We start from the raw sequence: 14954 nt of genomic DNA, 5'->3' as shown, positions 1-14954 counted from the left end.
CCAGAGTGGCTGCACCAGTTTGCATTCCCACCAACAGTGCAAGAGGGTTCCCGTTTCTCCACATCCTCTCCAGCATCTATAGTTGGACACTCTTAAGAATGAATGGAAAAAACAGTTATGAGTAAAATGCTGAGACAGAGGGTGTACCCTGGAAATATCTCAGCCACTTGAGGATGCATATTACCCCAGACAGAGGAAGCTTATTTTATCACAAGTGGAAAGTGCCCACAAGTATTGTGCAGTTCATCTTTTTTCTCGTGAATTTGTGATGGCAGTTCTGTCATACGATAAGTTATCATATAGGGATGCCTGTTTAATTTGTCATAATGATAATTTTCCTTATATCATTCCATACTTCAGACAGATATTCTGCTGCTAATCTCTATCAACACAGATTTAAAATATGAACAAAATATAGAGCAATTCAATGGGAAAAAATTTACCATTGGTAAATATGTGTCTGTTTTCCCTGCTTATTTACCAGCTTATTGTTTATAGCCTTTAGATGAAAATAGGCTTATTTGTCTCTGCAAAACATTTGAATTCATAACAACAGATTCTTTGGTTTTTTTCTTTTTCATATTGTTATTTAAATTGATCATTTTCAGGATCCTTTGAAGAAAGCACAATTCTAACCATAGTAGGCTCTGGATTTTCCCCCAGTTCAGCTGTATTGGTCTCTGTTGGACCAGTGGGTTGCTCTCTTCTTTCTGTGGATGGTAGGTCCTTTGTAAAATTATTATTATTACATTTAATTGTTTTTCTCATAAGAGAAATTAGAGTCAAAGAGCAGTATTAAAATAGTCCTTCTGTAGAGTACCTCTGGGGACATGAAATTGGCAAACTTCTCTGGATAAATGCATTATGGTTTTTTTTTTTTAATTTTTTAAATGTTTGTTTATTTTTGAGAGAGAGACAGAGTGTGAGCAGGGGAGGAGCAGAGAGAGAGGGAGGCCGAAGCAGAATCTGAAGCAGGCTCCAGTCTCTGAGTTGTCAGCACAGAGCCCAATGTGGGGCTCAAACCCAGGAACCACAAGATCTGACCTGAGCTGAAGTTGGATGCTTAACCAACATACCCAGGCACCCCAAATGCATTATCTTTTTAATCTTTGGTTATGACCACAAACTAGTTCTTTCAGTGTTGGACAGTGTGTTTTATCCCTTAACTGTTGATTTTTGTTCTTTTTCCCTCATAAAGTGATTATATAAAAGCTTTCCTTCTTGAGGTGCCTGGGCGGCTAAGTCAGTTGAGCATCTGACTTTTGATTTTGGCTCAGGTCACGAACCCAGGGTCGTGGGAGCCGCATGTTGGGCCCTGTGCCGAGCGTGGAGTCTGCTTAAGATTCTGTCTCTCAATCTCTCTCTCTCTGTCTCTCTCTCTCTTTTCCTCTGACCCTCCCCTACTCACATGCACATAAGTGCACAAACTCTCTCAAATTAAAAAAAAAAAAAAAAGCTTTTTTTGGTGTGTCTCTGGGACACAAAAATATAAGAGACACCACTCTGGTATTCGATGGTGCCCATGCTTTGACAGTGTCACATTAATAATGCAGCAAAGAGACATGGTCATCCTCCCTGACTTCGAGTCCAACAAAATCTCTATCCGTTAACATAAAATTTCAAAATTATTCACATTTTTTACTCTTGAAAAAGTGAGAGCCATGATTGTGTATTTCCCTAAATATTACCTTTCATAATTAATCCTAGGTGTTTTCCTTAATTTTAATAGGATTATATAAGCAAATGTGTCTTTCATATAATTTGTTTTTAATTCAGATACTCTATGCATTCTTGAGATCTAAGTCAGTAATGCATCTGTATTACAAATGTGCATATATTGTTCTAAATGAAGTGTGAAGGATAGATTTTCATTTAGTTTTTGATCACCTTTCTTTTTTTTTTTTTTAATTTTTTTTTTCAACGTTTTTTATTTATTTTTGGGACAGAGAGAGACAGAGCATGAACGGGGGAGGGGCAGAGAGAGAGGGAGACACAGAATCGGAAACAGGCTCCAGGCTCCGAGCCATCAGCCCAGAGCCTGACGCGGGGCTCGAACTCACGGACCGCGAGATCGTGACCTGGCTGAAGTCGGACGCTTAACCGACTGCGCCACCCAGGCGCCCCATTGATCACCTTTCTTGATGAAACCTGATATTTTACTTAACATAAATCACATATTTGACCAACAATTTTAGAATTATTGATATAAATGATTTTCCAGATTAGGATTTTAAAATTACTAGTACAATAATCCCCTCCCCACTTTTGGGGGGCCACAGTAGAAATCAGGAGTAAATTGTTCACTCTGCTTTTATTATTATTTCACCTACCTTTTTCTAACAGTGTCTGAATCATAACATCAGGTAGTTGGTAAAAACTTTCGCCCCATTCGTATATGAGTAGTTTTCCTCAGATATATTTCTTGGGATGTAAAAATGAAGCCCACTATTTATATTTGCAAATGTAAACTTTCAGTAATTTTATCTTACAAAAACATTTGTTTTATCATGTTTTTCTTTTGTTTCACGAGAAAATGAGATCAAGTGCCGGATTCTGAATGGCAGTGCTGGACATTTCCCAGTTGCTGTGTCCATAGCCGATGTTGGACTAGCACGGAACATGGAGGGTGAGGTACTCTACTTCATTTATCAGAATCAGATCTCACACATCTGGCCTGCTTCTGGGAGCCTAGCAGGTAATAGTTAATTGTTCTAAACAAAGAAAATTGCATACATTTCCATCATTTCGTTGTACTGTTTCTAGAACAGGGTGGAGGGAGAGGAACCCAAAGTCCCCTCATATAGAACAAAGGAGACTCCCCTTTTGGAAAGCACAGTAATTAAATGGCTGACCAATTCTTTTGTTTCTTATGAAGCACAAGTCAGGGTGACTGCTTATACTTACATCTTAGGTTATTGAATTAATATCATCAATTATTACATGTTTCTATAACAAGCTCATCAATTATGTCAAGATAAGATTTATTAGTTATTATTCTGCTTACCAGCTGCTCCATTTGTAACCACAGTCTCAATGGAGCTACTTGACCCAGAAAAAGTTCCAGGAACAAATCGGGTAAAGGAAGCCTGACGCAGAAGATGAAAAAAAAATAACACATTTTTCCTGTCCTGCTTCATTTCCCTTAGTTTGGGATTTTTGCCTTGGTCTTGATTCTTTTGGTGTGTTTTGTGTTTTTATTTCACTGTATTTTTATTTTGTTGGGATTATTTCTGAGTTTCCCTTTTACTTAGCGATAATAAAATTTGGGATTTGGTAAGAGTCTTAGTTGACTTTAATTTCATTGAGAGTCTTAATTCACTTTCAGAACACAAAATGGTTGAGCATATAAAACCAGCATAATTTCTCTTTAGAATGAAGAAGACACTATAGAAAATAGCAGTTGATAGTAATGCCCCAAAACAGATGTTGGTTTGCAAATCTGTTATTTCATTAAATCACTTAGCCTAGTTTCCTTTATGGTTCCGGACTTCAGAGCTCAGGCTATACTATGTGGCAGTGATTACACACACTGAGCCTAGTCCTTGATCTATTTGACGACCCATCCATTGGATGATAAGAAAATTCTTGAAGGATGAGTTAGATTCTTCCCAAAGTTTCCTTTTGGTATTGTTGACCTGTTATTGTTGTTGTCATTTCCTTATGAAGGTGGTACTCTTTTGACTCTGTCTGGATTTGGTTTTAATGAAAATTCAAAGGTGTTAGTTGGAAATGAAACCTGCAATGTGATTGAAGGGGATTTGAATAAGATAACCTGCAGAACACCAAAAGTAAGACATCTGATTTTAGTTGTTTTTTTTTTTTTTCTGAAAACTAATGAATTAAGGGACATCTCAGGAGAAGTTTAAACAAGTGACATATTTACCTAGGAACTGCAGCATTATAGTAACGTTCCTTCACAATTATTTCTTCAGCATCTTTCTGCTAAGATCCAAATAGGTAGTATTATATCCACATTCTAGATACCTAACATTTAGAAAGACAGACATAGAAACCAATACTAAACAGTGTGTTTGATTTGAAATAATAGAAGTAGAAACAAACTGGGGGCGCCTGGATGGCTCAGTCCATTAAGCGTCCGACTTCGGCTTGCAGTTTGTGTGTTCAAGTCCCACGTCAGGCTCTGTGCTGACAGCTCAGAGCCTGGAGCCTGCTTCAGATTCTGTGTCTCCATCTCTCTGGCCCTCCCCCACTTGCACTCTGTTTGTCTCTCAAAAATGAATAAATGTCAAAAAAAAATTTTTTAAAAAGAAGTAAAACAAAGTAAAAATAAAATAGAGCGAGGAGAGGCTGTCAGAAGAGTTTCACAGAAAAATAGATGGCCTATCAGAGCTTGAAGGATGAAAGAGAGTTGATCAGGTAAATCTAAGTATGAAAGAACCTTAGCACTAACAGTCTAAAAAAATTCAGAGAAGCAAATCTTTTGGTTTTTTTAAGGACTATATATTTTAAATGTGTTAAAGTTTCAGTTTGTTGATAATAAATAAATACATAAATCTAATACCAAAAAAACACCCCCATGTGAAGTTCCTTGTGGAATATTGCATCTTAGCACTAAATTGTTGTTCTTTCTCTTAAAAAATAGTGTTTAAATTTAAACCAAGACTCTTGTTTGTTTATTATGTGCACAAAGATGCTGGATATGGTAATTAACATTAAAAAAATTTAGCAGACTAAGTGGGGGTATTATGTAGTTGAAATCTATAGGAAGAGTAAATTAGAGCATGTGTTGGACCGAATGATGATGAGAATCTGGAGGATAGGGTAAGTGAAAACATTGTTTAGATTTTGTGTTTCAGCTAAAGGCTGAGTGTGCATTAAGCAAATACTACGTGCTGGAAAAACTGTTTTTCCTAATTGGGAAATCTGTAGGTCCTCTATCAGTGAGAACACCAAACGTTTTTCTTAGGGGTCCAAGTATTCGTCTTGCATTGTGAATCCAAGTCAGCAAAAGATATAATAATGTGATTTGTCAATGAAGAGGAATAGATTACATGAGTGTATTTTAAGAGCAAAATGTCAAAACTTTTAGTATCTTATGCTTTATTAATTTAAAAGAGTCACTTGTCCAGAGCATCTTAACTATATTGCAGAGCCCTTAGGAATCCAGTAATATAGATACATTTAAGTTGGTCATAACCTCCCTCAAAACCAGTACATCATATACCTTTATCTAAAACATTAAAACACGTAGCCTGCATTTGACACCACAGCTTTCTAAATATCTGAAAATTGATTCTGATTCACAACTTTGAAACAAAACATCTTCAGCAGTTTATTTTGAATGGTTCTAGTTGTTTTTAGCCATCAGATTTCTTCATCTCAACATTGAATATTTTCTAATTTTTTTCTTCTTATTTCAGAGAACTGAGGGTACAGTTGATATTTCAGTTATTACCAATGGATTTCAAGCCTCAGCAAAGGATGCTTATAGTTATAACTGTTTGCAGACCCCGGTTATAACTGATTTTAGTCCAAAAGTACGAACAATACTAGGTAAGGAAAATTTTAATGAGATCAGTCATTTGACATGTGCATGAAAGATATATATGTATATGTAAGATGCATGTTTGTAAGATATATATACATACGTCATCACACATACATATACATCACATATATAAATGTAAACTATTTCTAGAAAGGTTTTTGAAGTATAGTTTCTCCTGCAGTTTTTTTTATTGTTTATTTGTTTTCAAGAGAGAGAGAGGGAAATCGAGCATACATGGGGGTGGGGTAGAGAGAGGGGGATACAGAGGATCCAAAGAAGACTCTGTGCTGACAGCAAAAAGCCCAATGCAGGGCTCGAACTCAGGAACTGCAAGATCATGACCTCAGCTGAAGTCGGACACTTAACCAACCAACTGGGCCACCCAGTTCTTTCTTAAAGCAAAATCAGCCACAAGTTCTATTAGTCTATTATTATTATTTCACTTTGAACATGTGTGATAAGGAGAAAAATATTAAGTTTTTTAGAAAGTACTTTGCCATCTTTTTTTCCTCTATGAAACAATTAGATATGAATTTTATCTCCATATGGCAGATATCAATTCTTGCACTGATTTTTCTTTTGCCCCTGCAAGCGTTAGGATTTCCTAAATCTGATGAAAGATAAGAAATGAGTTCATTTACTTAATATGCAAATTTTATGCCACATAATAAGTGGAATCTTCTTCTAAAACTTCTGTTCTCTTTTAAAATAATAGGAGAAGTTAATTTAACAGTTAAGGGTTATAACTTTGGCAATGAACTCGCACAAAACGTGGAGGTGTATGTTGGAGGAAGACCCTGCCAGATTTTTCACTGGAATTTCACAGATATTAGATGTCTTTTGCCCAAGTTGTCTCCTGGAAAACATGATATCTATGTAGAAGTCAGAAACTGGGGTTTTGCATCAACAAGGTATAGTAATGACCATAAACTCATGGGGTTGTGGGACACATGGGGCTAACAGCTTTGGGATAAGAAAAGAACTAGCCATTCATCTTCTAATATTTGCAGTTGCTTTCTTCACCCATCTCTATCTCCTTTTGCAAAAGATTCTGAAAATATAAAGTGCAATACGTGCTTAGTTTTGAGAACAATTCAGATTATGTTGTAGGATTCTCTGTAGAACTAGATTTGTGTATATATCACATATTTTCATTCATTCTGGAAATACTTACCGAGCAGTTAGTTACTTGTTCACTGCTGAATTCACAGTGCAGAATAAGAGGGACATGTCCTCTGCCATTAATAATACCCACAATTTTGTTGGGGAGGCAGATTTCAAACACATTACATCAATAACTTAATTATAAGTATGAAAGAGGCTATGAATAAGAGGTTGCAGGTCTGTAAGAGCATATAGTAGAAGCACTGACTTTTCCTGAGGGACAGGAAAGCATTCTCTAGAAGGTGACAATTAAGCCAAGAAATGGGTAGGAGCTGGCCATCTGAAGGAGAGGATGGAGAGAATCTTTCTCCAGCTTTTTCCTGTAGGTAACTTCTCACTGTTTTCTTCCTGGAAGCTGTTTGTTAAAATTTTGAAGTAAAATTTCAGTGCTGGCCTAAGGAAAGTACTGGTTTAGATACTTAGAAAAAGAGAAAACTAAAATTTAGGAATTAAGAAAAAAGCAGGTAAAGCTGAAGTCAGAATAGGAGGAGAGATTATCGCAGCAGAATCTTGAGGTGAAGGAAGATGAGCAAGAGCAACCACGAACGAACCCCAGAACTACATCCCCCCTTTGATTAACAGGGCAGCTGGTTTGTGCTTTTGGCGTGATGGAGATAATGAATAGAATTGATAGCATACACAGCTGGGTGTTTCACTGGCAGTTTAAGAAATACCAATCCAGGGGCACCTGGATGGCTCAGTGGGTTGAGCATCCCACTCTTGATTTCAGCTCAGGTCATGATCCCAGGGTCGCGGGATTGAGCCCCATGTTGGCCTCTGCACTGGGCATGGACCTGCTTAAGATTCTTTCTCTTGCCCTTTGCACCTCTCCCCCAACCTCTTCCTCAAATAAAAAAATAAAAATAAAAAAATAAATAGCAATTCAGTTGCATAGAGGAAGTGAAATAAAAGTTAATACAAAGACTCATTTTACTTATGGTGAGAGCTAGGATGTAGGAGTCTACTTCTATGTATCAGGTCAGAACAGCATGACCTCCTCGGAGACACATCATCTGTAACAACGCAAAACAAATTTAAAACTCTCTCATTGAAATAGTGGGAAGGGAGATCATGACAAGTTTCCAACATATATAGAATAATAAATTCAAATTAGTTGCATACAACTTTTATTTCTTTTTAAAAATTTTTTTATATGTTTAATTTTTGAGAGAGAGAGAGCATGAGCAGGAGAGGGGCAGAGAGAGAGGAGACAGAATATGAAGCAGGCACTGTGCTGACAGCTCAGAGCCTGACATAGGGCTCAAACCCACGAATGGTGAGATCATGACCTGAGCCAAAGTCGATGCTTAACCAATTGAGCCACTCAGGCGTCCTATTTCTTAAATGAAATGTATGGAATTTCATTTCTATACTCTTACAGATCATGAATGCTGCCTTTATGTTTTACTGTAATGAATATGTAAAATATTTTAAAGGATAGCATATATTTCTTGTGACCTCAGTTCTCATAACCATATTTATTTCACAATATTTTAAGTTCCTCCATCTGAAATTATTCTGCCATGGGGTTTTCAGAAAACTAATTTTCATTGTTAGGGAAAACCTATTATTATATACATTATGATTATATATATAGTATGTTGTTACATATGTTATATGAGTATATTATTATATATATACACACATACATACAAACCATCCAACCAAATTAAAGCCATGATAATTATCAGATTATCTAGTTTGAAAAAGTAATGTCTAATTAAATATTCAGCTTCTTCCTCCTTTGAAATGAGTCCTATTCTAATAAGAGTTTAGCAACAGGGCGCCATGGAAAAGTCACTGAAACATCTACCAATTTTTCTTTTGCAGAGATAAGTTAAATGCTTCTATACAGTATATTTTGGAAGTGACCACCATGTTTCCACAGAGAGGCTCTTTATATGGTGGAACTGAAGTCACTATTATGGGCGTGGGATTCAGCACAATACCGACTGAGAACACTGTGCTCTTAGGTAAGAGTTTCATCCTCACCAAAGAGTGTTATCCCTTTTTCTCACTGTAAAGGATGTGCTTATAGGTGCTGAGTTATTACACAAATACTGTTCAATCATGGAAACGTTATTTTTCTATTAGTGTATAAAAAGTTAAGTGTGGTTAAGGTAGTAAAGAGAAATTGAGTAACTTTTTTAATTTTAATAAATATTTTACATTTGATGCATATAAAACACTTTAAAAAGCTAAGGTCTCTGTTGTAAAAATAATCAGTACACAAACATGATAACTATCAGAAAAATATCAAAGATCCTGCTATATAATGTGGAGTTTTTGTGGCTCCTTTACTGTTTACTACTTATACTTCATTTCTATATTTTACAAAAAACATTTGAGAAAAAATTTCCCCCATCTTTTTTCTTTCTAGGGTCCTTCCATTGCAGTGTGATTTCATCATCAGAAAATGTCATAAAATGTATTCTTCATTCAACAGGGAATACATTTAGGATTACCAACAGTGGAGAAGATTCAGGTATCAGCCAACATTTGTATATTGTAAATAATGGAAGCACTTTACCCTGATATTGATTTTATTTTCATTTATTTAATACTTCAAAGTATTCAGAGAATAAATATTGCTATTTATTTCTATAATTGGTCAGTAATTTGTCTATACTTTATCTCTTTGACATAGGGGGCTACATATAGAATGAGCCAGTGGTAGACTTGAGTCTAAAACGCTAGACTACAATTGCCAAGATGAGGAATCACCATTCGATTTTATTGCAGTCCCAAACCTACTGAGTGTCTGTTGTTTGTTATTGGTCATAGGTCCCTAAATAAATATTCAAATTGACGTTATATAGATTTTCGCATGCCTCTATGCCTGAGAAAATTATGTTTAAAAAATTGACCATAGCTTTAAAAAAATATTCCATGTGACATTTCTGAACAACTTGTTATTGACTTTCTGATTTTTTTCAAACTGTTTCTTGATCATCAGTTTTGGAGGTGAGTGGCTTATTTTTTTCCTTAGCTTCTCATGATCATACTTTCCATTATTTCTGTTTATTTTTGTTACATGTTTAAATTATGCACATAAAAAATTTAGGATGTTAGCCTAAAAGAGTTTTTTGCTAGTAGCTGTACAAAAATGCAATATTTGCAAAGATAATTATTGAGAATTTTTACTCCTTTTCCTTTTTTCTTTTAAAAATGTGTCTCAATTCTTGCTCCTAGTACATGGATTAGGTTATGCCTGGTCACCATCAGTCTTAAATGTATCTGTGGGAGACACAGTGACATGGCATTGGCAAACACATCCATTTCTCAGGGGAATAGGATACAGGGTTTTCTCTGTATCCAGTCCTGGAAGTGTAATTTATGATGGCAAAGGATTTATGAATGGAAGAGAAAAATCTGCATCAGGTATGTTTCCACTTTGTTGAATTTTGTGTTATGTTTCTTTTTCCTAGATATAATAAAAGGATATTGTTTATATTTAAAATACTTTTGTATAAATAATATGTATAAATACACAAATGATTTGTTTGACATTGTATTGCTATAGTAAAAACATTAAAAATTTATAAACCTATTATAAGTGAATGTAAGCAATGTATTTTGTATATCAGAGATGATTTCTGATATCAGAAATGTCTTTCTTCATTCTGGAATAACCAACCAATTGAAAAAGTATTGAGATAAGCAAAATACAAAGAAAACTGGAGTATGTTTTTATCACACCAAACTAGTAGCACGTAACAAACTTCTGTCGATTGGAATCAGCCTTAAAATCAGTATTTCTCCTAGAACAATTCAGTGTAAAGTGTACTGTTAGACTGCCTGTTTTGTTTTATATATATATATATATATATATATATAATCACTTTGAACTTTTTCTCATGAACACAAAGTATTGTTTATTTTTCACTGCATGTTGAGTTTTTCTTTAAAATTTGGTAAGTTATGCCATACTTAATGTGGTTTTCTAGAAAAATTAATGCTGGCTCTTGTCTTCCTGGAATGTAATTTCATTATACAAGATGGTTCTTTTATAACCAGTGAATCATTTTTTTACTACTTCCTGTTGAAATGTCATGTGCGTGAAAAATAATAAACCTGTCATCTGCATGTGTGTTTGAATGATCATTTGAAATTTCTTTTTGAGGATGCATTAATTGCTTGTATTTATTACATACAATCTTATTTTATGGCAGGTTCATTTTCTTACCAATTTACTTCACCTGGAATCCATTATTATAGCAGCGGGTATGTTGATGAGTCTCGCTCTATTTTTCTCCAAGGAGTCATCAATGTTTTACCAGCTGAAACCAGGCACATTCCCCTGCACCTGTTTGTGGGTAGCACTGAAGCTACATACGCTCCAGGTAAGAGGGTTAAAGATGGAAACTCTGTTACTCCAGTGACCCAGGGTGTATGTGACCTTTCTGGAGGAGGAGGCTGATGACTAGGTCTAACACTGCTTCTGTCTCTGACCAACCACACGACCTTGAATAAATCTGGACTGTTCTAAGACTGGAATTTGTTCTATAAAATGAGGTCCATGTTAATGTTGTCCTACCATTCTCCCAGAATCCTTGTGTGCCTCAAATGAGATGTAGTGTGAAGAAGTTATGACACTCTGAGGGCACCTGGATGGCTCAGTTGGTTGAGTGTTGGCTCATGTCATGATCCCAGAGTCAAAGTCTCTAGCCCTGCATTGGGTTTCACACTGAGTATGGAGCCTGCTTGAGATTCACTCTCTCTCTTTCTCTCTTTCTCTCTCTGCTTGTCTTCCTCTGTCCGTCTGCCCCAATCATGCTCTCTCTTTCTCTCTCTCTCTCTCTAATAAAAAAAAAAAAAAATGGGCCACCTGAGTGCCTCAGTCGGTTAAGCATCCAACTCTTGATTTCGGTTCAGGTCATGATCTAACAGTTTGTGGTTCCAGCTCCATGTCAGGCTCCGTGCTGACAGTGCAGAGTATTCTTGGGTTCCCTCTCTCTCTCTTTTCTCTCTCTCTCTGCCTCTCTGCCACCCACCCCCACTCACACTTTCTCTCTCAAAATAAATAAACTTAAATAAAAAATAAGGTTCTGACCCTCTGTATGTGCCCCAAAATATATTAAGATGTGAAATGATGTTAGTGTTTTATTTTCCCTATAGAATCTGGCTTTAGAAACATTGAAAAGGAAATTATTTTTATATTCACTTTTCTCTCTTTACTGCACCATCCTTGTCCAGGTCTTTATTTTAACTTTGTATTTCCTGAGCCCGTCTTGTCATTAAAACAAAAGAAAAGAAAAAGTTTTAATGGAATATAAGCCACCACCATTAAAATAAAGAGTAATGCATTCTGAGAACGGTTCTTGTTTTAGAATATTTATACATGACTTACAGGTAGTTCTTTTTATCTAAAGGACCTGTGAGTTTGCACTTGGGAAGCTCTGGGACAGACTGCCTAGCAACAGAACCCCAGTGTGGCCTGAACAATACTGGGGTTAAAAATTCAGATAGATTGGTCTTTGAGCTTTCAAGTTGTTTTTCACCATCTATAAGCAACATTAGTCCATCCGCTGGAACACTACATGAATTGATAACAATTACTGGATGTGGCTTCAGTAATCTCACATGTGCTAATAAGGTAAGAATATAATGATCTCCTTTTTACTACTGTGTACTCAATAAAAGGAAAATGTTTCATCCATAACCTCATAACGTAATTCCTAACAGCTTTATTGCAATATAATTCATATACCATACAATTCACCCATTGAAAGTGCATAATTCAATAGCTTTTAGTATATTCACAGAATTGCGTATCCATCCCCACACTCAATTTTAGAACATTTTACCTTAACCCTTAGACATTATCCCCAACCTCTCCAACCCTTCTAGCCCCAAACAACCATTATCTATTTTCTGTCTTTATGGATTTCCCTATTCTCGACCTTTCTTATAAATAATTGAGTAATGTATAAATAATAGAATGATAATAAAATAGAATGTATAAATAATAATGTGGTCATTTGTGACCAGCTTTATTCACTTAGTGTAATGTTTTCAAGGTTCTTCAATGTTATATACTATGTTTATCAGTGCTTCATTCCTTTTTATGGCTGAATAATATCCCATTATATAGTATACACATTGTATTTATCCATTTATCATTTATGGGCATTTAGATTGTTTTCACCTTTTTGGCTATTATGAATAATGTAGCTATGACCATTCATGTATGGTCATAATTTAGTTTTAAGATTGATCCAAGAGATGCTTTAATCAGCCCCCCAAATCAGTTTTATGAAGAAAAAAGTTTGCACATGATTAAATTTTTAAAATTCAGTTGCTGTTAATATAAAATTTAAGTTCACCCCAGAGTAATGTATTGACTTGTTTCCATATTCATCTTACTTTCAGGTTACGATTGGTAGCTACCCCTGTATTGTAGAAGAAAGTAGTGATAATTCCATTATTTGTCATATCGACCCTCAAAACTCAATGGACGTTGGCATCAGGGAAATTGTCACATTAACTGTCTACAACCTGGGCACTGCTCTCAATACGCTGTCCAGTGAATCTGATGGGCGTTTTGTACTTTTGCCAAACATCGACATGGTGCTGCCAAATGCAGGATCAACTAGCGGAATGACCAGAGTGACCATAAAAGGCTCTGGATTTGCGGTTTCTTCTGCAGGTGCAGAAGTCTTTATGGGTCATTTGCCATGTAAAGTTCTGTCCGTAAATTACACAGCCATTGAGTGTGAAACATCTCCTGCTCCCCAACAGCTGGTGAAAGTGGATCTTCTAATACATGGAGTGCCTGCCCAGTGTCAGGGGAACTGCAGCTTTTCATACTCAGAAAGTATCACTGCTTTCATAACAAGAATCCTCCCAAACTCCATCAAAGGACCTGGAGAAGTTCTTATTGAAGGAGACGGTTTTGGCACTGCCTTGGAAGACATTGCTGTTTTCATTGGAAACCAACAGGTCAGAGCAATAGATGTTAATGATAATAACATCACCGTGCTGGTGAGTCCTCTCCCAGCTGGACTTCATCCTCTTAGTGTTGTGGTGGGAAGTAAAGGTGTGGCTCTGGGGAACCTTACTGTTAGCAGCCCAGCAGTTGCATCTGTCACACCCATTTCTGGAAGCATTGCTGGTGGAACTCCTTTGGTGATCACAGGAAATGGCTTCTATCCAGGCAACACCACAGTCACTGTTGGGGATGAACCTTGTGAAATTATTTCTGTCAACTCCAGTGAAGTCTCCTGCAGTACCCCAGCAGGGATGGTTGGGAGGGTCGATGTGAAGATCTCCGTTAATACAGTTGCTTATCCAGCTCTGTCATTTACATACACCTTGGAGGATACTCCGCTTCTCAGAGAAATTGATCCAAGGACAGGTACTCCAATGCCTTCCTTTTATTGTCTTGATATGATATTATCAGTAATATTTACTAGTGTAGAAATGGAATAATGTTTATCTGTGATTATTAAGATGTGCTCTTAGACAATCCACTTAACTCAATTAATACATGGGATTTGAGTTCTGTGTAGTTTCCGTTTTGTGATTATTTTTTGCACATTCTTATGATGAAATTTTTAGTCAAATTCCAACTTCTATTTTGAAACAAAATCCCCATTAACATGACCTGAATTTCAAAATAAGGAAGAAATAGATGGGTATCTAGGAGTTGAATTGATAATTTATGTCATTAATGCTGGTATGGCACAGGAAACAACTGTTAAAATTCAGGGGTAGGTGATCTTACTAAACATTGAGACTTTTTCTATGTATCTTGTTTCCATGAAGCTACAATTGAATACTAACTTATTAACTCAACAGAGTACTTTTTAAGAAGGTAATTGGCCCATTCAGATGGAAAAAATATTATGAAATAAGATTTGCATAAGGATTTAGCATAACTCATTTTTCTAAGCTAAGAATAGATTGAGATGTCTTCTTAATTTTTTTTTGTCATTATTCTATGCTGTTTCTGATAATCAAAGTGTTGGAATGCTTATCATCTACATAATGAATTCTGGAGAGGCAGCTATAGTGTAAAGGTGAGAACATGGCCTTGATGCCTAGGTTCAAATCTTGGTTCTTCTAATTTATAGTAATACAACTTTGGACAAATTTTTTTTTTTTTTTAATTTTTTTTTTCAACGTTTATTTATTTATTTTTGGGACAGAGAGAGACAGAGCATGAACGGGGGAGGGGCAGAGAGAGAGGGAGACACAGAATCGGAAACAGGCTCCAGGCTCCGAGCCATCAGCCCAGAGCCTGACGCGGGGCTCGAACTCACAGACCGCGAGATCGTGG

At 36.1% G+C, this 14954-nt stretch overlaps 1 protein-coding gene across 1 annotated transcript in view; it reads left to right on the top strand.

The window, feature by feature from the left end:
* Window positions 1-14954, top strand: part of PKHD1L1 (PKHD1 like 1) — a 160170-nt gene that overhangs the window by 57897 nt on the left and 87319 nt on the right. Inside the window, exons 28-38 of the mRNA XM_049633010.1 lie at window positions 609-719; window positions 2531-2695; window positions 3667-3788; window positions 5382-5514; window positions 6225-6420; window positions 8504-8646; window positions 9054-9158; window positions 9866-10054; window positions 10846-11016; window positions 12046-12269; window positions 13046-14030. Coding sequence (XP_049488967.1) covers window positions 609-719; window positions 2531-2695; window positions 3667-3788; window positions 5382-5514; window positions 6225-6420; window positions 8504-8646; window positions 9054-9158; window positions 9866-10054; window positions 10846-11016; window positions 12046-12269; window positions 13046-14030 — 2544 coding nt within the window. The remainder of the gene's footprint in view (window positions 1-608; window positions 720-2530; window positions 2696-3666; window positions 3789-5381; window positions 5515-6224; window positions 6421-8503; window positions 8647-9053; window positions 9159-9865; window positions 10055-10845; window positions 11017-12045; window positions 12270-13045; window positions 14031-14954) is intronic.

The sequence above is a fragment of the Panthera uncia genome, chromosome F2, assembly GCF_023721935.1.
Source record: "Panthera uncia isolate 11264 chromosome F2, Puncia_PCG_1.0, whole genome shotgun sequence".
NCBI classification, from domain to species: domain Eukaryota; kingdom Metazoa; phylum Chordata; class Mammalia; order Carnivora; family Felidae; genus Panthera; species Panthera uncia.
The sequence above is the reverse complement of the archived record's forward strand: the minus strand, read 5'-3'. Positions and strand labels throughout refer to the sequence as shown.